A 24,718-nucleotide genomic window follows, 5' to 3' on the forward strand; every position below is an offset into this window, starting at 1 on the left:
TCTCTCCCTGGGGGAGTTTGTTGTTACACAAGCCCCACAAGCAGCAGGGAAAGTTATTGAGGAAATATTCCAAGTTGTGTGATCAGAAGGTGCACAAATGCAAGTCGAGACAAGAGTAAGGTGCCTCAACTGGTTCGACATTGACACAATCGAGCTTCTCGGGAAAATTGAGTTGTGTAACAGGAAGCGTGGAAACCTGTTTTACTAAGACTAAATTCATTGTTGCCAAACTTTCCACCACTGCAAGGAAAATTGGGGTGTCAATTGGAGTCCATCCGTCGCCCCCGGTTTTGCTGCTGGCAAGTGTCAAGTGAACTGAAACTCAACATAGGTGTTTATAGCCTCTTTATTTCCTCATCACACGCGGTAGATTAAAATTCGCAATATAAACACCATATAGTCATTCTTAACTCTTTTACTGCCAAAGACGTTAAATGACGTTCTGCAAAAACCTACGGAGGAGCGCCAAAGACGTTAAAAGACGTCCTCCCATTTTTTTTTTTTTTTTTTTTGAAACGGGTGCTGGAAAGGCTTGCGGAGCTCTCCTGAAAGTTTTAAGCAGGTTTTTTGAGCCTAATGACTATTTTTGGCCCCTAGAGGGCAGCGATGACTCTCTTTTGACAAGATCGGGTGGGCGTCAGTAGAGGCGGAGCTAGAGCGTTGAGCAGGAGATCAGAATGGAAAACAAAGGAAAAATGGCGGCCGGTCGCGAGGAGCTAACGCCAGAGCCGTTTTTTTCAAAGACCAAAAGCATCGCTAAAAAAGCACATTGTTGATGACGATAATCATCATCGATGATGAAGATGATGGTGACTCCGTGGTTGGAAAGCATTGACGCGGCAGTAGAAGACGTTAGATGGAGCTAGATGGAGGAGGGAACGGGCAATGGCGAGCGTTTGCAAGCAGCTCTACACTTACAAGACAAAAGGCATCGACCAACGCTAAAATAGTACATTGATGACGATGATGATGAAGGTGAATCCGAGCTTGACGGCGAAATTGGAACCGCTGACGCGGCGGCTATGACGGTGTCGTAACGCGGAGCGCAACCGAGCACGCACAGGCGGACGTTCGATCGGACGACGGAGAGTGCCCAGAGTCCAATGCATATTCATCGGAGGAAGTGTGTACAGTCTGCTACTTGCTTTTTATTCCCCGGAAAAAAAGCCCGTCAAGAAAGTGTAACGTTTGCACGCAAAACGGACCAATGTGAAAGTGAAAGTAAACTGTGTGCGAGTCCTGGCGTCTCTTTGTACGCAGGAGAGCGTTACAAAAAGAAAAACTGTATTTGAAACATCCACATAATTGTAAGTAGTACCACAGTTGCACACATTTGTAAATAGTTTGCGAAATTGTTTTGTCAAATTGTTACACTGTTGAATGGAAATAAACGTATTTTGCAATCAAAAAACACTTTTTCATTGTTGGTGAAAGCGTTTTACAGAAGTAAAGCACTATTTAGGTGTTTGTGGCATCATTCATGGACAAAAATAAGTGTACAATTCACTAGAGTGCATGAAATAACATCGTTTCACAAAAAGCTCTTTTTCTCCGTTTTTTGTTTCAAAAGAGAGAATTTCGGTGAAAGTAACCATTTTCTATTGTTGATTACTGAAGAACGGAATAAGGTAGAAACAAACTTTTTTTTTCTGATGAAAGCTGAGAGTCCAATCTTTCATTTGGTAGTATGTGTGTTTCCATAGTCCAAACACAACATTTTCTGTGGACCTTGAAAGATCACTCAAAATGCTTAAATCGGCTGGCACTGGCGACAACCCGTTTTTGAAAACGTCTGGCAGTCAAAGAGTTAAGATAGTCACACTGCAAGCCAATTCAGATTTTTTTTTTCATCCCATATGTGACATGTATGCAATTTTTTCATGCATTGTAAACAGCACAAATGTGTGTTTTTTTGTTTTTTTAACATTGCATTGGTTATAATTGTCAGGATAAACATTAGACAAAATACAACTGAACTCAATTTTAAATATATGCCTAAGAACAACTGACGCTTAAACGTGTTGCTCATAAATACAAATGGAACACAATATAGTTTAACATAACATCATTTGGAAACAATAACAAAGTTAAAACAATGAAAATGAAAATAACTTTAAAAAAAGACACCCAGACCAGGGCAAAAAAAATGCAAATGGTCACTGAACTGTCCAGGCAGCAAGTGAATGGACGCCAGGAAAATAATGTGCTCCCTTTTACATGTTCCAGTTAAGAGGTGAGTAGCAGCATTTTTGCACTGTTGGAGAGAAGGCTGGCTGGCTCCAAAGTAAAGTTTGCACATGCATAAAAAGTAAAATGAAACACAAATATCAAGTCGGAGAGTATAACCCCTGTTGAAGTGGTGCAATATAGAGCACAAAGAATCAAAATAAATTCAATAATAATAACAAAGTGCTTTAAGTGATATTTTAGGTTGACAACCATTTAATCAATTGAAGCTATGCAGTGTGAATTTTAGCAGCGCGAGTTTGCCAGCTTGTTCACACAAATGGGGGAAAAAAAATGAAAATAACCTGTTGCTATTTTTACTTTTTTCTTTCACCTGCTTCACAGATTAAGAGATACGAGGACAATAAGAGTGTAGTCATCACATTGTGGTTTACATGGATGGCGGATTGCTTTGTCGCGACGTCTCCTGCAGCTATTTAAGTGGTAAATAAAATCAAATAAAATAAAGAGTTGATTCTAGGAATGACTTTGTGGTTTGGCTTTGATTCGCTTTAAGAAAAAAACTAAAAATGTTGCTTCCTCTTTTTGGCACCATTTTTTCTTAGGGTTGTTCAGATTGCTATAAACAATAGAAGTGCTCAGGGAAATAAGCATCGATGTTACAGTAATTGTAGGGATGTCCAGTTCTACTTTTTTTTTTTACCAGTACCAGTACGAGTCGGCACTCTTTGAGTACTCACCCATGCAAGGTACTGATACCTCTAGTCATTTTGATATCTAAAATTTAATTTAACACAAGGACAAAAAATGTAAACAAAGACCTTACTTTTAGATGCAAATGATGATTCAGTGATCCATTTTTAGTCTTACTTTTGACATTTGATAGTTGGAGGTGTCGCAAAAAAAAAATTTTAAGCATCAAAGTCAATGTTGTGCGTTTTATGTTTCTTTTCACAAAAAGTTTTTTTTTTCTTCACACTTTTTGGTCAGAAACAAAAAAAATCATATATTTTGACTGCTGATTACTTAAGAACATAAAAAGGTAGCAACAGATGTGTTTTTTTTTTAAAGAAGTGTTTTTTTGTCTTTGATTGTTTTTATTGTGAACAATTTTCCCTGTGAAGTACGTTTTGACCTTTTTGTCTGTGAAAGGTGCTATATAAATAAAATGTACTTACTAGTTTATTCCTTTTAGTAGGTTTGGTGCTTATATTGTTATTGCACAAAATTCTATGGGTCTTAAAAGATGAGTCGAATTGCTATAAAACTGCTGGCAAAATGGGAAACTGCTTTGAAAACTGGTAGAAGAGAATGAGTAAAAAAAAAAAAAAATGGGCAAAGATGGTTTCTATTTTAACTCTTTGACTGCCAAAAACGTTAAATAACGTTTAGTAAAATCCTATGGAGGGGTGCCAAAGACGTTAAAAGACGTTTTTTTCCAAACCAGAGGTGAAACTAACCATTTTCTATTGTTGATTACTGAAAAACGGAATAAGGTAGAAACAAACTTTTTTTTCTGATGAAAGATGAGAGTCCAATCTTCATCTATCATTTGGTAGTATGTGTGTTTCCATAGTCCAAACACATCATTTTCTGTGGACCTTGAAAGATCAGTCAAAATGCTTAAATCGGCTGGCACCCACGGCATCCCTTTTCTGAAAACGTCTGGCAGTCAAAGAGTTAATTATTTCTTATGTGAATATTGTGCAAATGGCAACTTTTCAGCTCATTCTTGGTGGGCTCATCCAGAAAAATGACACCAACAACCTCAAAGCCTCAGCTGAGTCGCGCGGATGCGCGGTCTGAGTTTTTTTTTTTCTTCTTTCTAATGTGCTCTTTCTTGTATGCGGTCCAAGAGGATGCCGCTCGTCTTACAATGGTGACATCACGGGAGTTTCCCCATTCTGCACAGGCAATAAAAGAACAGGCCTTGTAGCAGACACTTCACTCTCTCAGCAGCAGGAAACAGGAGTGGTGCTGAAAGCCCAATCAACTCAAAGCATCATGGTGGCTTACACTTCAGCACCGGCCGACGTGGAGGCGGCAATGAACCTCCAGGAGGGGAAGACGGTGGTGGTGGTAGAGAAGCGCTCGTACACGGCCTGGATGTGGAAGCTGTCTGCAGGCCTCCTGGTGGCCGCCCTGTGTTTGGGTCTGGTTCTCCTCTTCGCCTGGTACTGGCACGGACGACCAGAGAAAACGGTAAGAAGAAACTTCTCAAATACGAAAAGACCACAATTTTTTTTTTTCCAGGTAGGCTTTCTTCTAATGCTTCTTGCTCCCGTCTAGACACCTTCGGTGGGTCCGACGTTGGCACTGGTGGCCGATAACGAAAAGTCAGATCCTCACAACACGCTGAAGACGATCAGCAGCAAAGCCAAGGCGGCCATTCACCTCGAAGGTGAGTTAGAGCGTGCAAGTGCACCTGACGTGTCGTGATAATGCTGTACATTTTTTAGATCTTTCAAAATTAAGGATTCAAATTCCAGAAAGCCAAACACAAGACCAATGAACTTATATAGCTTCATCTAATGTAGATCTTACTCTTCTAAATTATTTCAATGAGCTCCAATATTATAAAAAAAATGTGTGCCTTCATTTTTTTGTTTTATTCTGCCAACAACAAAACAAATAAGGTTCCACCGAGATTTGAACTCGGATCACTGGATTCAAAGTCCAGAGTGCTAACCATTACACCATGGAACCCGTTCACTATTAGCTGCATTGTACTGCACTATATAACTTTATCTAATAGAGATATTGCAATGAGCTCCAAAGTACTTTTACAAAACGTCACTTCATTTTGCCAACAACAAACCATGAAATCTGTAATCGCTTAACTGAAAGAGAGTGTATCCTATTGCATGTTGTCTTGAAAGGACCGTGCCAAAATTCAAAGACAGAAAGTTTATGAGCCATTCCTCAATGACAATTTTCAATTGGATAAGAAATCCATTATTGATGAAAAGTTTGTATGTACAGGCCTTTCTTAATTGATTAAATAATTCTGATTGTCTTTTAATCATTTAAAAAAAAAAAAATTCTTAACTGAGTAAGTACATTTTAATTTGCAATTTTAAAAAGCTACAAGAAAGGGTTTGGGTGGAAAAAATATCTGGCAGTGTGGTTTCTATGTATAGTACTGTTGATGTCATTCAATAAATGTCTTCCAATAAAAGTTTTTTTTTTAAAGCTACAAAAATAATTCTAATAATTTTGAGGAAAAAAATATATATGAAAAAATTATCTGAATCATTTTGAGGAAAAATAAACTTATCAGAAAATTTTTGAAGAATAAAATCTAAAATTAAAAACTAATCCAAAGCATTTTAAGGGGGGGAAATACAAGGTAAAAAATAATACAAAGAATTTTCAAGAAAAAAATATCAATATAAATTTGGAAAAATAAAGATTTGACATACGTTCTACTTCTGGGTACTATTGAGAACCCATTCTGGTGCTAAATAGTTCCCCTATGCGTACAACATTAAATTATGAAATAATTTGACATTTTCTGTTTCCATTTAAAAAATAATGAATTTTGAGGGGGAAGGGAAGTGGTTTGGCTAATGAATGATGTGCCCTTCACAATTGATAAAATAGATCAAATTTATTTAGATATATACTGTATATTTCCATTTTTAAAAAATTGACTTTTATATTTTATGTATGTATGGATCATTCTTAATTGACTAAATCAACTAAAAATGAGCATTCAAAAAATTCATGGTTCATTCATGAGGTGCCCAGTGATGCTTTAACATATTTTTGTCTTTATGTTCTCGTCAGGTATTCACGAGGAAGGTGACAGCGCAAAGGAACAGCTGCAGTGGCGTAACGGCCAGGGTCAGGCCTTCGCGCAAGGCGGCCTGACCCTGCGCAACAACCAAATCGTGGTGCCGCACACCGGCCTCTACTTCGTCTACAGCCAGGCATCCTTCCGCGTGTCCTGCAGCGACAGCAGCGTGGAGGAGGCCCAGGAGGCCGGGGCGGAGTCTTCGGGGAAGCGCCTGGCACCCCTCAGCCACCGCGTGTGGCGCTATTCTGACTCTGTTGGTCGCAAGGCCTCGCTGATGAGCGCCGTACGCTCGGCGTGCCAGCACGGCGGCTCGGCCGAGGACGACCAGCGCTCCAAGCAGGGCTGGTACAACGCCTTGTACCTGGGGGCCGTCTTCCAGCTCAACAAGGATGACCAGCTGTGGACCGAGACCAACCAGCTGTCTGAGCTGGAGACGGATGGCGGCAAGACCTTTTTCGGCGTCTTTGCCCTCTGATGGGGCTGCGGGACTCGCCGGTCTACGGCTGTGTTCGACATCACTCTGTGTCCACTAGATCGCAAACTTTGATGTAGTGAGTATTGTATCCCACAATGCTTCTTGGAGAGTAGTGAGCAACCATTTGTCACTATCAAAAATATCCCATGATGCATTTCACCAATACAATCCCCTAAAAATCCGTAAATAGTGATTAGTTAGCATTTGATGAATCATTTCGGCCCTAGATTCTACATAGTCTGCTACATTAAAATCTCAGTATCTTTTTTAGAGGAACTATTTAGATCTACTATATAAAAATTCCAAATAGTCACTATGAAGTCAAAAATGAGTGATTCCGAACACATCCGCCGCCTTTATTCATCGTACAACGGTGACTGAGAACTGAACTGCTTCAATCTCAATGGAGATGACCTCGAGCACACACCATCTGATATGAACTGTAACAGTTTGCTACTTCATTTCCGCTATTTATTTCTATTTATTTTCTATTTAAGCCGCATGGGAACGTGGTGTTATTTATGCAAAGTCACGTTTGCAGATGTGAATTTGTGTGTCTTGTCTGGTACAAATAAAAACGCACTCACTCACCAGAGGGGAAGTTGTCTTAACTGCTTCAGCCGGCCGGGCCCAAACACGCACGCACTCACACACACACATGAGCTGCAAATGACTTCACGGGCAGCAAACAGTCCCTTTGTCTGGTCAAAATTGGGAATTTCCTCTATCTTTCAGAGTGCAGTGTCAGGTGAAGGCCCACATAAGCCTCAGCCCACAGAGTGGTTTCCCACCCCAATCTGACCAACCCACGCACATACCACACATACCACCACTGTAGTCAGCTGTGTGTACGTGTGGCTGTGCGTGTCATACAGACCAGTGGTTATTTAGTACCACCTAAAAAAAATACTCAGGGTTGTGAGTTCATCAAACACGTGTTTTTCCCAAAAAGTGCATCCAATATTAATGTAAGGTTTCGAAAATTAACACAGCATTTATGTTGGAAATTGTGCTAAACTATACTTCAGTAAGGAGTGATGAGATCATTAACATGTATTGTCCACCCCAATAGCTACATAAAAACTGTTCCTAAATGTTTAGTGTCTCAAAGATTAACCCATGCAAGTGTAAGTCCACACGGACCTATAGAGAGAATCTGCAAATGGCTCATTAAATCGTTAATGGATGGCCTCGACATTACTTGGACAACTGTAGAATTCTATAGCTAAAGCACAAGTCACGGTAACTTCAAACGGGAAGTCAACCTTAAACATTTCTTGACAAAAAAATATGCTATATGTGACCTCACTAATCTAAACATGACATTCTGATTAATATTACATTTGTGGAAGTAAAATTAATTACGTTAGTAAAATAATGATAATAATGAATTAAGTGTCGTGTGGTTAGTTGCACGATGGCATTTGAGTTGTGATAAATTCATGGCTCACAATTTCACCACATATTACACACTGAGTAAAACTAAAGGAAGCTGGCAGACAATTTCACTGACACGGGCCATTTCACCATGATGTCATATGAACTTTGGAGTGACAAAAGGTCAGATGACGCCACAAGTAAACAAAGTCTTGCATGTCATTGCAAAAAAAAAAAAAGGGGGGAAATGGCTTTGATGATGATTTCAACCTTCTGTAAATTCGATATGCGAAGTGTCACTCGAAAAGGATGTTATGAGAAGAACAGTGAATTGATTTCAAGTAAGACGTAGTACAGGCTGTAAGTTGATTAAAAAATAGACGTGGTGGAAATTCAGACAAACTGTAATTACCATCCTAAGTGACAAGCAAGCGACTAATGTTGCATGGATTAATGGCACAAATTGATATAGAGCTGATGGTAGCTACTAGCTAGCATGCTAGCCATTGTGTTTTGAAGGTAAAAAAACTAAAACATTTCAAGTATTTATATACCAGTAAAAAAAAAGTTTTTTTGACAAACCTGATGATGGAGGTATGTATGGTTGCCAGTATGCCTACTGCAACTATTTATGACATCCTGGTTCTGGTTCTACTGGATTTCAAAAAATATTTTAGGGGAATAACTGGCAGTGTGACCCCAAACGAAACAAGTTTTCCTCTTTGTTTTCATTCAGCGATAGCCACCCGTAAATATCCTATTGTTTACAAACATTACGAAACTTTCCATAAAAAGTATCACAAATCATCAATGTGTGTGATGACAATACTCACTCATTGTTCTTTCCACAACATTTTTTTCCCTCCCTCCTGCACTGCCATTTGATTTCTTCTTCCTTGTAGCCTCATCCTGGTCGTCTCTGCCAAGGAAGTCATGAAGACAGGTTTATTACGTCATTAATCCTGTAGATATTGCAGTGTCCCATTGAATGTTATTTGGCATTCCAAGTAGTGATGACATTGTAGCTGTAAAAAATAAATACATAAATAAAAAATAAAAACTTGTTCATGTAGGTAAATCTAGAAGTTAAAAAAAAGAACAATGCTTTAATAAAAGACAACTACTGCACTGTAAATGTTAAGTCGTTATTCCGGAACTAACAAGCTAATGTATTTTTGTGACATTTAGAAGACGTTTAAACATGCTAACGTCTTTTAGTGTCAATGCAAAAATTTGTAAAATGCATTCTTAATTACCTGTGTTAACAACCACAATTTCAGTATCCTCCCTCTCTCTCTCTCTCTCTCTCTCTTTTTTAAAAAAAAAAAAAAAAAACTAATAGGCCGTTTCGCCAAGAGTCTTTTGACTGTCACAATCCACCGTGCGCAGGAACTACCAAGCTAACCGTAATTACCCGAAAATAGCGAGCCAATTTATGGAACATTTACACACTTATGATGTGTTTTACATTCGAGTTTTGTGCCACTGGTGTGCGTAATAAAACTAATACTCGAATTCAAACAAGTTATACAAGCGTTAACGTGTGTAATTTCGAGTAGTGACTGAACGAACCGCCAACAGAAAAAACAACTAGGTGACGACACGCTTGCAATGTATTTTAGGACTTGTAGTTTCAACGACTTGTCGACTTCATCGATGATTTTAAAGTGTCTGCAAAGCTACTATAGTGGCACCTAGTGGACACGTCTGGTGATGCAGTCAACATCAGCATGCAAAAAAGTACAGTATGAAGAAAAGTTTATGATGTTTTTTGTGTTTTTTTATCATTTAAAGCTTTGATAGATTAATATATTTATTACATATATTTACATTATATTAGTCTAGTCTATTAGTCAAGTACAAAGTAGTATAAAGTTATGCAATGATGAGGTCATAAAATTTGTAATTTGCTCTTTATTGAAAAAAAAAAAAACGTTAAGAAGTCTGCTCCTTCCAATACACCTATCACCAGAAATGTATGTGATACTAGAAGATTATTCACGTGATTTCAAAAAGAAAAAAGAAAATCCCATGATGTAAAGAAAAACAATGATTTTTATTGATGGAACTCACATATTTGCATACACATACTTTGCAATATTAACATTTATGGTCTTAGATAATAGTGATTACAAATATGACCTCTTTCACAAACATTGGCGAACATGTGCAAGATTTGCCGAAATAGTTCTGAATTCATATGACGTTCTGTATATGATACATTGTGATATAACTGCACGCTTAATAAATATATATAAATATGGCCTATTTATTTCATTTGCTTAGCCACTCCTGCACCCTGAGCTAACGTGGATCAGAATAATGAACATAAACTCTTTAAAGTGCCCGCTGAAATAATCTACAACACATAGCGCTTTAAAAAAAAAAAAGAGAGAAAAAAAAGTTTGTGTCTTTGAGAGTTGTGTCATTTGAGTGCCTCGGTTTACCAAGAATGAAAAGAAGCTTTTCATTGAAAAAAAAAAAAAAGATAAAAGAAAATTGATGAAGTGTTACTGAAATAAGGAAACCTTTAGAAGCAGTGGAGTTATGAGTTTCAATCCAAAAAGAAAAAAATTGTAAGAGTTTTGTTTTGTTTTTAAATAATGTTGAGTTTGGGTGTCCACAGCACATGCAAACCAACATCACATTTCAATTTAACAGATTTGCCTATTATTCAAAAACAAAACAAATTCAAGATAAAAATACAACAGAACTTCTGTGCCATCTGAGCTGTGCTTGCCATGTAACTGTCGCTTTACGGAAAAACAAACAAACAAGATTGGCTTAATTGAAGGTATAAAAAAAAAAAAGCATGTAACAAAAATTATACAGAAGATATTTCAAAATTTCATTGTTGGAGGTGTGAACAGTGCATGCAGACTAACATCAACATCATTTTGTCATGACTGTTTCACTTTACCAAAAAAGAAAACAAGATCTGTTATGGGGAAAGAAATTGTAAGCAATTATAGGTACATTTTTAAAAAAATGAGTTTGAACAACACAATTTGTGTGTTACAGAAAAATAACAAAGAATTTGGAGCTTGGGAAAAAAAGATAAAAAATATTGAGAGAGAGAGAGAGAGAGAGAGAGAGAGAGAGAGAGAGAGAGAGAGAGAGAGAGAGAGGAGCTTCTAAAACTGTATTGTTGCATTTGTGCAAACAGCAGATAAAACGGTCATGTCATGTGACTGCTTTACTTCACCAAAAATAAAATAACAAGAAAAATGATACAAATGGAAGGTAAAAATCTTAGCTGTGCTTGTCTTGGTCATTTATGTACACAAATAGAAAGTTCTTTGCGCATGCGGGTACATTTCAGCTGAATTTACAGTGTGACCGTAACAGCTGACAAAAGTGTCTTTGACGTTTATTTTGGGGGGTAAAAATGTGAACCGCCGTCCTCATCGCTTCTTCAGTGTTTATGGCTAAAAATCTCTTGACACGCACACGTGACAAAAACAGGACGACAGGACCACAGAGAACAAACGTGTGTACGTGTGTACGGGGAAAAAGACACAAAAGTTCTGTAATGTCTCCCCAAAAGGTTCGGGATGAGGGACTTGTGTGCTGAAGATGTGCTTGCTGTTGCCACGGCAACCAAACGCCAATAACAACAAGTCACAGTGTCAGGTGGCAGAGCCGGCCCAAGCCTCCATTGGGCAACATTTGATTCGGGGACCCCCACATACTTGATATCCAGCAAGGTCCATGTACTAGTACGCTCTTTGTCCTCACTAGTAAGACAATTCAGCACACTATTTACATTTTTTCCTTCTAATAGTGCCACTTTTTGGTCACAACACAAGGACAAATTTTGTATACTATTAGTAGTGACATCTGTGTGCTACTAGTATTAACACTAGAATCTTCTAATGGCACTTTAATTACTAGTGGCATGCAAATGTCAACTAGTGCACAGTTTTGCGTCACTAGTAACATGCTAGTGGTAGTACTAATATGCCAAGGTTGCCCTCCTCCATAGATATTAAGATGGAGATTAAAGTTATTGAATAACTAATTTTTTCCCCACTACTTTATGATATTTTCTGAACACTAGTAGGGCAACTTTGGCATACTAGTAGGACTACATGTTACTACTGAGGCAAAACTGTGCACTAGTTGACATCTGGTTTAATAGTGAAGTGCTAGATGTCAACTAGTAGAATATTATGTCATCAGTAATATCAGAAGTAGTAGTAAGACAGTTGTTCTACAAGTGGGTTGAGTTGTCATGGCAACAAAGAGTGCATTAGTACATTGACCCTAAGATGGATATCAAGGAAATGGAATCAATAATCAAACGGCTTCCACTGGGCTTTCTGTTTCTGTAATTAATGTTGATTATTGATCATTCATAGTGAACAGAGGTACCTGGAACAAGGTGACAAAAAACAGTTTAAACAATATGCACAAACACACACACAAAATGGTAAAAAAACAAAAACTACAAAACCCCAACACAAACTTGAATAACCAACTGTTAAAACTCTAGAAATGTGCAAAAGCTTCATGACAATAAACCTTTATCCAAACATTTATCCGTTTTTTTTTTTTTTGTTACTATGTCCTTCCTCAACAGTACTCCAAAAAAAGTAAAGAAAGTACAACAACAAAAGCCAGTTGACTGTAAATGGCTGTTTGGGTCCCCCTAGTGGTCACATGGTCCATGGCAAGTGCTTACATAGCTAGCTCACGCTTTGGACCGGCTCTGTCAGGTGGTGTCGATACCCCTAGTGTGCTCCCCCCCGTGACGCGTTCAAGGGTCCCACGTTTCCCCCACGGTCGGTTCTACTTGTAGAGTAGCGGAATCTGGCTGTTGTGACAGTGGTTGCGGCTCATCTTGCTCTCGGCCGGGTACAAGTTGGACGAGTTGGAGAAGGACGGCGGCAGCGAGTGATTGTCGGCGCTCGGGTAGCCGGGCGGGGGTAGCAGGGACTTGGGGTCCGTCTGGGACGAGGGCGGCAGCAGCGGCGCGTTGTGGTTCTGGCCGGCGGACGGGCGGCGGCGGCTGCGTAGAGCTTGTCGCTCGGCCAGCTGGTTACGCAGCGCCGATACACGCTCCTCTTTCTAAACCGCAAATGGAGATGCAACTTTTTACACAAGCGTGCGGGGACAGACTTTTGTGTTGTGTTGTTGCCCGGACCTCCTGTATGATCTTCTGCAGCTCCCTGTTTTCTCTCTCCAACTGTCGCGACTTTTCCTCGTCATTGTTGTTGGTCGACGATCCTGTCTTGAGCGTGTCCTGCTGCTCCGACTGCCACTCGCCGCGCGTGATCAGACGACGCATCTGCAACAAGGTTATTTTAGTTAACCAAAACTAACGAAAGAACTAACGAAAGAAAAATGAAATTCAAAAAATAATTTCGTTAACGAAATAAAAATAAAAACGAAAATGCTTTTTAAAAAACGAAAACTAACTGAAACTACATTTTATGTTTACAAAACTAACTAAAACTAACTATAATTATAGCTAAAATATCCTTTGTTTTAGTCTTTGGTAATACATTTAATGCATGAGCCTTTGGGGATGATTTTAAATCTGACTTTAGGAAGATTTATTTTGATATTAACAGGAATAAGGACATTTGAAAGTGTGTCGCACAAAAGGGACGTCATCTAGCAGCAGCCAATAGAAAAGCACCTTCAGACGACTTTGTTTTTTAAATATTGCGCACAAGAAATACACTCTTTTTTTTGTAAAACTAAAACTAATAATGAAACTAACTAAAAGTAATCTGCCATTAATTAAAATGTGAAGTAATTTATTACCCCCCCCACCAATAAAACGCAAAATATATTAGGAAATAATTATAGTCGCATTTTTATTCCAAATTATTTGATATTTCTCATTTTATTTTATTTTAATTAGATTGACACAAAATATTGGTTTAATAATATGAATTAAAGAAAGTGGAATCATTTCTGAAAGTGTCTGTAAATTAACAAAATTGTGAACTATATATAGGCAAAAAAAAATATTAAGCATATTTATTATTCATCTCAACAGCTATTTTATTTATGTTCAAAATATTTCATTTTATTATTAGTCAAAACACAAATTCCCCATAACAATGTGCTAGAATTAATCTAACTATTCAATAAATTTAATGTGTAATATTAAAACTAGCGAGGATAAACGGTTCAGAAAGTGAATGCATAGTTGAAGAATATTGCATTGTGAAATACAATGTTAAATAATTGAATTGAGCCTATTTATTATTTCATGACCAATTTATTTATTTCACGACTTATTGTAATGTGTAAACAAGAATTGTAATATATTATGTATTTAACCTCTTTGTATTTAGTTAATTAGGACACAACAAACTTGTAAGCTACTAAGAATTCTCTTTGGAGCTGCATTCGTCAGACATTCCACTAGATGGCAGTGTTTCCAATGCAATGCTAATACTAGTGCAGTTGAACTCAAGTCACCTTTGGCACAAAGAGCACCACCAGCGTGATGTAGGCCGAGAAGACGATGGCCAGGGCGGCGAAGGCGAAAGAGGCGTCCTGCTGAGAAGACAGGATCATCGTCACCGGAGCCGTGATCAGACACAGCACCTGCAGGAGGGCATAGAGCAATTCAGTTGCAGCGCAGACCTCCGCCAAGGCCTAATAGTGCAAACAGTGGCGAGTGACTCACTCACCGCTACGTTATAAATGGCCATGCCCACCGCCCGGTGGTCGTTGATCTTCTCCGTGGAGACGGACTTGGTCTCGTAGGCCAGGAAGATGCCGAGGAGCAGCAGCAGACCCTTGTAGCCGTAAACCACACCTGCAGGGGGCAGCGTGGGACAATTAAATGTTTTACAAATGCTTCCCAGTCTTTGAGAAAATCCAGGTTTCTCAATCCACAAAGAGAGCCACAAAGAAGCCGTCGAAAATTGTTGGAGACTTCGAGCATTGACATTGATGGTTCCACTGAGATTTGAACTCCAATCGCTAGATTCAAAGTCTAGTTAGTTAACACCATGGAACCTGCACTTGGCTAGCTTGGTGGTATTAATTGGACTACAATTGGAATTCAGCACTGTATAGGATTATCAGAGTTTGGCAACAATAGTTCCTAGCATATGGTAAAGAAGGTTCCACCGAGATTTGAACTCGGATCGCTGGATTCAAAGTCCAGAGTGCTAACCATTACACCATGGAACCTGCCCTAGGCTAGCTTGGCTTAGCATTATGGACCCACACATTAAAAAACAAATGCTCAGTGGCCTTGTGGTAGAGTGTCCGCCCTGAGACTGGGAGATTGTGGGTTCAATCCCCGGCCGGGTCATACCAAAGACTATTAAAAATGGGACCCATTTGCCTCCCTGCTTGACATTCAGCTTTAACACATTAATTGCCATTGACGGCTATAGACGTCAAAAGATCGATTTTTACTGGGCTGGCAGTGAATGAGTTAAGGGTTGGAATTGGGTGGTTGGATCGCCAAATGATTCCCGAGCGCAATCCCTGCTGCTCACCGCTCCCTCAGAAGATGGGTCAAAGGCGGAGAACGAATTTCGCCCCACTTAGTTGGGTGTGACAATCAGTTGTAGTTAAAACTTTAAAAAGCTTGCTGTTGCTTACTAGAAAGTAAATCATTGTAATTGTCTAGTTTGCTTGGTATCTCATATCCAGTGTTGTAGAATTCATGACAATATCAACATTTGTGTGCGTGCATGTATGTTCCGTGGTGTAATGGTTAGCACCCTGGACTTTGAATCCAGCGATCTGAGTTCTGAGATCTCAGTGGGACCATCAATATTGTCTGCTCAACTCATTAAAGCAACATGAATTAATAATCCAGTCCTTCGAACATAAAATGTGTTGCGCTTTAACGAGATAAGAAACCATCTGTCTGTGTCCCCCTCGCTCTCTCTCTACACTATGTATGCGTTTGATTCCTGTTCTTAGCTGCGTCTTATTTGGAAGTTGAAAGTGCAAGAAGTCACTCGGCATCTTGCTGACTGACAGAGAAAAAAAAAAGAATAAAAGCAGCGGGAGAGAAAATAAGAAGGCGTCTTGCCGCTGTCCAATGTCTCATCTGGTGCTACGGCGACGTCTGTGAAGCGCTACGAGGCCCTGACCTACTTTGTGACCCACATAGAAGTTCAATGTGAACGCCATTGTTCTGTCATTAGACACAAAAGCAAGACGGTGAAAACTCACCGAGCCATGTGTTCATCTTCTCGGAGCTGCAGTGCTCCAGTAGAGGCTGGATCAGGACGTCCAAGTCCACTTTGGGGGCCTCCCTGGTAAACTCCTGCTCCGGATGAGATGGTGGAGAGGATCATGGAAGGGGAGCATGACAATGTGAAAGGTTGAAGGGATGAGAGGTGACGGCGCTACGAGAGAATTTGACCTCCACGGTGATGTGCAGCGGGTCCACGATCTGCCAGATGACCAGTGACAGGAAGTCTACGGCCAGCAGCACGCCCACCGTGGCGTACAGTTTCCACGGCTCCAGCTGTTGCTAAGTCAAACACACAACACACAAACATGGACGCTTGTTAGCCAAAAGTGAGCAAAATTAACCAAAAAAAAGAAAAAAGTTTGTTTTCCCAATACTTGTGTACAATTGTTTATTTTAATACCAAATATGAATTCATGACTATTTTGTAATTAGATTTTTTTTATTTTTATCATTTCATAAATTCAAAACATTTTTAGTCAAATGAAAAATGTAAACCCACAAATGAGTATCGGTACATATTTTGTGGCCACACTTTAGTTGTTTCCTGTGAATGCATCAACACTGACTCCACTTGAAGCGTTTCTTCTCCCAGACTGTTAATACTCATCCATATTCATACATACCCATAAATATTGCACTCGCCATCTTGAGATTAAGAAGTGGAGTTAAGTGTATCTTGCGAAGCCTTCAGGTTGAATTATGTCCACAAATACAAATGGAGAAAAAAAAGCCAGTTGAGGCCGATCAAGGCTAAAATAACTCGAGACAAGTGTGCTGCATTCAAGACGGTGTCTGTTTAGAGACAAACAGGCTGACATGGCTGAAAATTAGGATAAGATTTGCTTGAAACCCTAATCTTGACTTTTTGAAACCATAACTTGAAACCGTAACTCTGGTTTGAAACCTTAATCTGAAAATTTAAGACTAATAAAATATGATCCGTAACCTTGTACTGAACACTAATTGAAACCCTAACCTTTGCATGGAAACCTAATTTGAAACCCTAAGCCTAACTTGAAACCCAAAACGTGTCTTAAAATCCTAATTTAAAACTCTAACCCTGGTTTGAAATCTTAATATGAAACCCTAACCTTTTCTTGAAACTCCAATTTGAAACCCAAACATGAAACCTTAATCTTGACTTTTTGAAACCATAACTTGAAACCGTAACTCTGGTTTGAAACCTTAATTTGACAAATTAATCTGAAAATTTAAGACTAATAAAATATGATCCGTAACCTTGTACTGAACACTAATTGGAACCCCAACCTTTGCATGAAGACCTAATTTGAAACCCTAAGCCTAACTTGAAACCCAAACCGTGTCTTAAAATCATAATTTAAAACTCTAACCCTGGTTTGAAATTTTAATATGAAACCCTAACCTTTTCTTGAAACTCCAATTTGAAACCCAAACATGAAACCTTAATCTTGACTTTTTGAAACCATAACTTGAAACCAACCGTAACTCTGGTTTGAAACCTTAATTTGACAAATTAATCTGAAAATTTAAGACTAATAAAATATGATCCGTAACCTTGTACTGAACACTAATTGAAACCCTAACCTTTGCATGAAAACCTAATTTGAAACCCTAAGGCTAACTTGAAACCCAAACCGTGTCTTAAAATCATAATTTAAAACTCTAACCCTGGTTTGAAATCTTAATATGAAACCCTAACCTTTTCTTGAAACTCCAATTTGAAACCCAAACATGAAACCTTAATCTTGACTTTTTGAAACCATAACTGGTTTGAAATCTTAATTTGAAAAATTAATCTGAAAATTTAAGACTAATAAAATATGATCCGTAACCTTATATTGAACGCTAATTGAAACCCTAACCTTTGCATGAAAACCTAATTTGAAACCCAAACTGTGTGTGAAAATCATAATTTAAAACTCTAACCCTGGTTTGAAATCTTAATATGAAACCCTAACCTTTTCTTGAAACTCAAATTTGAAACCCAAACATGAAACCTTAATCTTGACTTTTTGAAACCATAACTGGTTTGAAATCTTAATTTGAAAAATTAATCTGAAAATTTAAGACTAATAAAATATGATCCGTAACCTTGTATTGAACACTAATTGAAACCCTAACCTTTGCATGAAAACCTAATTTGAAACCCTAAGCCTAACTTAAAACCCAAACTGTGTGTGAAAATCATAATTTAAAACTCTAACCCTGGTTTGAAATCTTAATTTGAAACCCTTACCTTTCCTTGAAACCCTAACTAAGGAATGAAACCCTACATCCGTCTTAAAACCCCAATTTGACATCCCAACTCTGTCTTGAAACCTTCATTTTAAAGCCTTACCTTCTTCTTCTCCTTCTTTTCGTCCTTCTTGGTGAAAAGGGTGTGGACCCACCAGATCTTCGTGAACATGCTGCCGTACGCCAGACTGAAGCCCAAACCCAGAAGCCACAGACGGAACTGCAGGTGGGAAGACAGAAAAAAAAAAAAAAAAACATCTTAATTTGAGAGCAAAGAGGAGTCCTTCGGGTGCACCCTGAGCGGGAATGTTATACTTCGGAATATTAAACTTCATTTGTCATTGACCCCAAAGGTGGACCAGTAATTACCAGCACAGAATGAGTGCAGATCCCAAAGATACTTAGAGGAAAAGCAATTTAGCCATTTCTACCTTTTTTTAATGTTATTTGCAAGTTCTAAAAGGCAAAAAGAGGCAAATTAATGTGCCAATAACATTCTCAACATAGACCAAATCTATCTGGATTAAACCCAATAATTAAAAAAAAAGTTTCATTTTACATCACTAAAACTCACTCGCTCATTTGCTACCTGACTAAGAAAAAAATTGAGAACCAGCCAGGGAGCGGGCAAATGTGGTCAGGGAGGCCGCCCCATAGCGCCTCTATGTCGGATATGACGGGCGAGAGCCCCCAACCCCCCACCCCCCCTGCTGTGGCACTTTGAAAATATTTTTAAGATTGGCTGACTTAGAAAAAATTTGAGAACACTAGAAAGTTAGGAAGAAACAAAAACAGCCCTCAACAACAGTTTAGCCAATAACATGAAAATTGGTGGACATTTCTATTATGAGGCACACACAAATCTCAAAGACCCGTGCCCGGAACTGAACATGCAGTAGGCTATTCTGGTACGAAGCAGCCATGTTGGCGGCGGTGCTCCGTTTACCTGGCAAACGACGGGGAACTGCGACCGGTGTACGTGATGTCCGTCGATGCCGAGCGGGAAGACGGCGGCCAGAGCCATCATGCAACCCGCCGCCGTCATGTTGTTCAGGTATGGCTGAGAGTTCTGGATGTAGCTGCAATTAGCACACGTACGCAAAAACATCACTGACTGACTGACTTTTGATATGATCACTAAATTGTGGACGGGTCTGGAAACGGGGGTTCACCATATTTAGAGAGCATGTAATCACTTGAGTAAACATTTCAAACTGGTTTGTCCAGGTAATGACTTGTGACAAGCCTAAATGTTCCAATTGGACGTGAAGTAGCTCATCAGTGTGAGACTTTCAACTGAGAGCGACTTAATGAAAACATTTGATGTGATCCGACACTCTTCCCTCAGCCAAATAGCGTGTGAAATCTAATCAAAGCCGGTGGAGATCCCACCACAGCCCTCCCCCAACACCACCGGAGGGATAAAACTGCTGAAAACTCCTGATGAGCTCACTGACATATTGGACTTGATATCAGCGTGTCCAGGTCAAATATAAATTTAGCATGTTGGATAGACCGAAGAGATAAATCTTGGATCAAAAGGAATTTGGTGCGATCATTTTTTTTTTTTTTAAGCTATCTGCTGGAATTACGAACTACCTTGCCACCCACCCAGTTCTGGGAACTTGAGGCTAGAAATTGACTGCAAAAAGGGTCGAAATTCACCTCTCATTTCCCACCTGACATCCTGTAGACCATAATGTAGAAATTCGTCAACTAACCATTTCTTACCTCTGCCAAGGACAAAATGGATATATTATGGATTACAGGGATGTTCCTGTTAAAGTTTGATGAGAATCCCTACACTGATCACACAGTGAAATACAAATGTATGGTCAGAGATAACAATCTCATGCATGAGAGCATATAGTGGAGACTGACAAACAGCAGTTGCTTTACCCAATAGGGTAAATAGGTAATAGGTAGCACAGGTTGTTTGGGCAATAAACATAATTACATGCATTAAAGTAAAGCATTTAATAAACGTTTGTTCATGTCAACATATTGGGGTCATTTTTCCCCCCATTTTAAATTATGCAAGTAATTGATTAGAAAAAGAGGAGGATGATCATTAAATGTCAAAAGAATTAACACATAACCGGTACCCTTCAAATTTACCGGGGTGAAAAATATTGATGAAAAAGCCTTTTTTATTAAGTGATTAGTCGGGATTAATCAAAATTCAAAGATGTGATTAATCAAATTAAAAAATGTTATCGTTTGACAGCTCTATTTTAAACTCAAGTGATCAGTAAATTAGCTTTGTTACTTTTAAAATCAAGTAATCAGTAAAGTAACAAAGGAATCTAACATAGTTACTATTAAACTCACGTAATCAGTTAATTAGCCAAGTTACTTTTAAATTCAAGTAATCACTAAAGTAAAAATGTAATCTAACTTTATTACTTTTACACTCAAATAATCAGTAAATGTGCTACGTTACTTTTAAACTCAAGTAATCAGTAAATTGGCTATGTTACTTATAAAATCAAGTAATCAGTAAAGTAAAGTAATCTAACTGTCACTATTAATCTCAAGTAATCAGTAAATTAACTAAGTTACTTTTGAACTCAAGTAATCAGTAAATTGGCTATGTTACTTATAAAATCAAGTAATCAGTAAATTGGCTATGTTACTTATAAAATCAAGTAATCTGTAAAGTAAAGTAATCTAACTGTCACTATTAATCTCAAGTAATCAGTAAATTAACTAAGTTACTTTTGAACTCAAGTAATCAGTAAAGTAACAAAATAATCTAAATTTGTCACTTTTAAAATCAAATAATCAGTGAAGTGAGTCGAGGTGACATTTTCTAGGTAACTGTGGCAACACGGTCTGCCGGTGAAGTGCTTCATCCTGTTTAGCTAAATGCGGAAATTGGATGCACATAACTGCTATTCACCACCTCAAATATAATAAATAATATGCGTGTACTCTTACCGCACGTTGCCATTGTAGATGTTAAAGGTGAGACACACAATGCCGAGCAGGATGCCAAGACCGGCAAACACGGACACGGCAGCGAACAACTTCTGCGACAGGAAGCGGTACTCTTTCTCCACCACCGTGCGATCCGCTGGAGGCCCCGCCCCTAAACGGGGAAATTCAGCACATGAAAGTCTAAGCGGCGTTTCTGATATCAAGTTCCAAGTAGTACTAAAGAACTCAAGGACGAAAAAAGGTAGAAACAAAAATTTGAGCGTACTCTTTAAGGGTAAAAAATTTGAATTTCAAATTTAAATTTTTACGGATTTATTTATTTAATACTCTTTTTGTTCAATACAAGTAAATACTGTAGTTACAAGTTAGCCAGCTATTAATGAAAAGTAAGTACATACATCCATTCAGCATCCTTGTCAGTGAACTCTGCTGGGTAAAACTTTTAATACACACGCACACACACTGAGTATATATACCGAGTGAGTGAGTGGGCATGTTGTGTGCTAATTAAGAGCGTGTAGTGTGGAGTTAACAGCAAATGATCCCGACGTGCTCCGGCTTCAAACCAACTTCATTGCTCACTAATGAAGTTCAACAAGGGCCAGATGGACCAAGAACAGCTTCGGCTTGTTTTGCTTCTTTTTCTTTGTCTTTCTTTAGACTCACGATGCCCAGAAATGTGTGTGTGTGTGTATTTTGGTGAAAGGGCTGACACACATGCATCAAATCTTGATATTATGTGTGAAAGAGAAATTGGGTAGCGTGTGTATGAGAGGCGACAAAATGACACAATATTTATATTGTGATGAAAGAGATACAGATTTTTTGTGCGTGAGTTATTGATATCGATATTTTTTTATGATACAGCACTGATACAGTCAAATATAGATTTTTATGTCCATGTGTGAGAGAAAATGGGTGCGACAGTGTGTGTGCGCGCACGCGAGTGTGAGCGCCACGTGAAGCTGATGTGTCAGATGTCAGCGTCGGGTGTCAGAGTGTCACCCCCACGGGCTCGTCACCGCGGTAACGCAGCCGATGTCTCAGCGGCGCCATCTGTCTGACGGCTGACAATATCTACTTCCCACATGACGCCTGCCCGTCGTGTGACATGTGAGACCAAAAGTCATGTTACTGGGATTTTTTTATTTTTTTTAATTTTTTGCCCCCTATTTGAGACGGGCTGACATAAAGACGGACCGGTACAGAAACAAACAAAAACAAATGATGATTTAGCATTCATGTTGTAGCCCTACGCTTGTTTCTCTGGTCTAGCCCCATCTCGGAGTCATCTTTGTTCCTCCAAAGCTTGCTTTTTTATAAAGCAGGGTGCCTGGGCTCCATGCGCCAAAACAGTTTTGATGGCTTCCTCGCCTCATTTGCGAGTCTGTCGCCACATATTACGCAGCGCAGTTTTTGGTGCGTGCGCGTGAACTTGCAATAAACCTTAAGCAGGACTTTCCATATTTTCAAATTGTCTCATTATTTGGCCTCTTCTCATTTTCAAAGAAGCTCGTCAAAACAAATTTAGTTTTTTTAAATAGATTTTTGCTAGCTTTTGGGTTTACATTTTCCATATTTTATCACACGACCGCGATGAACGTTTTGACACTGGTTGATTTTCAAAATAAAACAACTTTCAAACTCTTGCGATCGATCAAAGTTGTATACACATCGCAAGAATAATTTGACACATCGTGCATGAGTGTGCATGTACATGCGTGTCCTTGAGTTAAAAAAAAAAAAGTGGAAAGAAAAGGGAAAAAAAACATGAGAACAGAGTGTTGCCATGGAGACGCAGCTCGGTAACAGTTGCCAAAGCGATTAGAAGAGAGAGGCGAGCTGAAGTGGTTGTTAGGGCAACCGTGGAGACAGTGAGAGAAGGGAGGAAGGAAGGAGAGAATGAGGGAGAGAGTGATAGAAAAAAAGTAGGTAGCGAAGGACAGAGTGGACAGGGGGATACAGGTAGAGATGAGGGAGTGCCTTTAACCAATCACATTTCTAGTTTGTCCGCACAGGGCCAGAGAGCTGGCCCTCGATGGCATCAGCATTTTTCTGCCCTCTGATTGGTTGGTCAGAGCAAGGTAAGTTTGGCAAGCAAAACACTTATGTAGCATTCTGCGCACATTCAATAAAGCGGTGCATTTTATTGATTTTTAAAAAATATATATTTTTGTCATGCTGTTAACCAAATACTGTTCTTGCTAGCTTCTGATGCACGCCAAGTGGAAGTTTAATAAAGGAAGGGGGCGGAATTTCTCCACAACTCACCGATCCAGACGTCTTTGCCGAACCATGACAGGTTCTTCTGGGAGCTGTCGTAGTAGCCGATCTTCTTGTAGCTGCCCTCTGGGCGAGGTAGAAGAATTTTCACAGAATTAAAAAAAAAAGACAGTTTTATGCGTTTATGTGTAAATACAGATGAAATTTGAAAATCGGACTCAAAATGACTTAAAAGTCAGTCCAGATTGTTCAGAACAATATGGTTATGCTGAACTTATCAATTTTTTCATGACATGTATATTTGTTTGTATAGATTTTAAGACATATTTACTCATTTAATGTCAGTTTATTTTTATGGTATTTCACTTATTTAATGGCTTTTTTGCTTACTCATTCCATGTCATTTTTATTTATTTTATGGTTTTATTTATTCATTTATTTAGTCATATTTTTATTTATGTTTTTTAATTTTAAGACTACTTATTCAAAAAAAAAATTTCTTATTTATTTCTATTTTACTGTTGCCATTAGTTACAATTTAATGGCTTTTTTATGCATTAAATAGCATTTTTATTTACATATTTTATTGTAATTTAACCAGTTGTATTTGTATTTATTCTACGGCATTTTTATTCATTTAATGGCTTATTTATTTATCTATTTAATAACATTTGTAGTTATTTAACGGCTTGTTTATTTTGCTATTTATTCAATTAATTAATGGGATTTATATTCATTTGAATGTGACTTTATTTAATGGCTTATGGCATGCAATCACATTCTCATTTATTTAATGGTACTCTATTTATTCATTTAAAGTGTGTGGCACGATCATGTGAAGAAGAAGAAAGACGCAGTTTATGGCGCGAACCATGAAACAGGGATGTGATTTGACCAAAGTGAAATTATCTGAAAATTTAGCCGGGGGTCTGGGGGCCACTGGCACCCAGCTAGGTCCAGGGCAGTGCCCTGGTGGGGGGACAAGGGGGGCCCGGAGCTCATGGGTTTTCCGTGTTTTTAAGTACTTTCAATGCACTCACATGACAAAGAAATAGACAAAACAACAGCATAAATTTTCAATGTATATTGAACTATCCCATATAAAATGGCAGCTTTAGTCAACTCAAAATCAGTCACATTCAAAAACATTGGACTGCCTTTGCTTTTAAAAACTATCACTGAGAATATCATCATATCTAACTAATGTGATTACTAAGTTAACACATAAATAATGTTGAAGAGTTCAAATTTCATGACCAAATAATTGTATCATGACCAAATGAAAAGTAACTCATATTAGAGCATACAACAA

At 38.6% G+C, this 24,718-nt stretch overlaps 2 protein-coding genes, 1 long non-coding RNA gene and 2 other non-coding genes across 7 annotated transcripts in view; 1 reads left to right on the forward strand and 4 right to left on the reverse strand.

Moving 5' to 3' along the window:
- Positions 1-232: 232 nt before the first annotated feature.
- LOC144058216 (uncharacterized) lies at positions 233-9,347 on the reverse strand. Of its 2 annotated transcripts, none has more exons than XR_013295403.1 (3): positions 9,095-9,347; positions 8,672-8,757; positions 233-4,364 (listed from the first exon to the last, which is right to left on the reverse strand). It is a non-coding gene; the product is annotated as an uncharacterized LOC144058216 (long non-coding RNA). The 2 variants fall into 2 exon arrangements; XR_013295404.1 differs by having other exon boundaries at positions 8,672-8,863.
- tnfb (tumor necrosis factor b (TNF superfamily, member 2)) lies at positions 2,767-7,054 on the forward strand. The gene is made up of 4 exons (XM_077576553.1): positions 2,767-2,936; positions 4,100-4,389; positions 4,477-4,588; positions 5,977-7,054. The coding sequence occupies exons 1-4, from the start codon at positions 2,864-2,866 to the stop codon at positions 6,459-6,461; spliced, it is 960 nt and encodes a 319-aa protein (XP_077432679.1). The 5' UTR covers positions 2,767-2,863; the 3' UTR covers positions 6,462-7,054.
- trnaq-uug (transfer RNA glutamine (anticodon UUG)) lies at positions 4,822-4,893 on the reverse strand. Its single transcript has one exon. It is a non-coding gene; the product is annotated as a tRNA-Gln (tRNA).
- A 528-nt stretch (positions 9,348-9,875) lies between the features above and the next one.
- Positions 9,876-24,718, reverse strand: part of gabbr1a (gamma-aminobutyric acid (GABA) B receptor, 1a) — a 51,398-nt gene continuing 36,555 nt past the window's right edge. Inside the window, exons 15-24 of one of the 2 annotated variants that reach the window (XM_077575686.1) lie at positions 23,455-23,532; positions 21,184-21,334; positions 19,190-19,322; positions 18,347-18,463; positions 16,195-16,299; positions 16,002-16,095; positions 14,492-14,619; positions 14,277-14,405; positions 12,985-13,128; positions 9,876-12,908 (exon numbers count right to left, since the gene is read on the reverse strand). In XM_077575686.1, coding sequence (XP_077431812.1) covers positions 12,630-12,908; positions 12,985-13,128; positions 14,277-14,405; positions 14,492-14,619; positions 16,002-16,095; positions 16,195-16,299; positions 18,347-18,463; positions 19,190-19,322; positions 21,184-21,334; positions 23,455-23,532 — 1,358 coding nt within the window. In that variant the 3' untranslated portion in view covers positions 9,876-12,629. Of the gene's footprint in view, positions 12,909-12,984; positions 13,129-14,276; positions 14,406-14,491; positions 14,620-16,001; positions 16,096-16,194; positions 16,306-18,346; positions 18,464-19,189; positions 19,323-21,183; positions 21,335-23,454; positions 23,533-24,718 lie in introns of both variants that reach the window. The other variant, XM_077575684.1, reaches the window with a different exon arrangement.
- On the reverse strand, positions 14,928-14,999 carry trnaq-uug (transfer RNA glutamine (anticodon UUG)). The gene has a single exon. It is a non-coding gene; the product is annotated as a tRNA-Gln (tRNA).

This window comes from Vanacampus margaritifer, chromosome 9 (genome assembly GCF_051991255.1).
Source record: "Vanacampus margaritifer isolate UIUO_Vmar chromosome 9, RoL_Vmar_1.0, whole genome shotgun sequence".
NCBI classification, from domain to species: Eukaryota; Metazoa; Chordata; class Actinopteri; order Syngnathiformes; family Syngnathidae; genus Vanacampus; species Vanacampus margaritifer.

What these genes read in the sequence shown, in the direction of transcription:
- tnfb (XM_077576553.1), top strand. Translation starts at nt 2,864, where the DNA reads ATGTCCAGTTCTACTTTTTTTTTTTACCAGTACCAGTACGAGTCGGCA. An exon ending in ACGGACGACCAGAGAAAACG is followed by an intron (nt 4,390 to 4,476) that starts GTAAGAAGAAAC and finishes GCTCCCGTCTAG; the next exon opens with ACACCTTCGGTGGGTCCGAC. An exon ending in GGCGGCCATTCACCTCGAAG is followed by an intron (nt 4,589 to 5,976) that starts GTGAGTTAGAGC and finishes TGTTCTCGTCAG; the next exon opens with GTATTCACGAGGAAGGTGAC.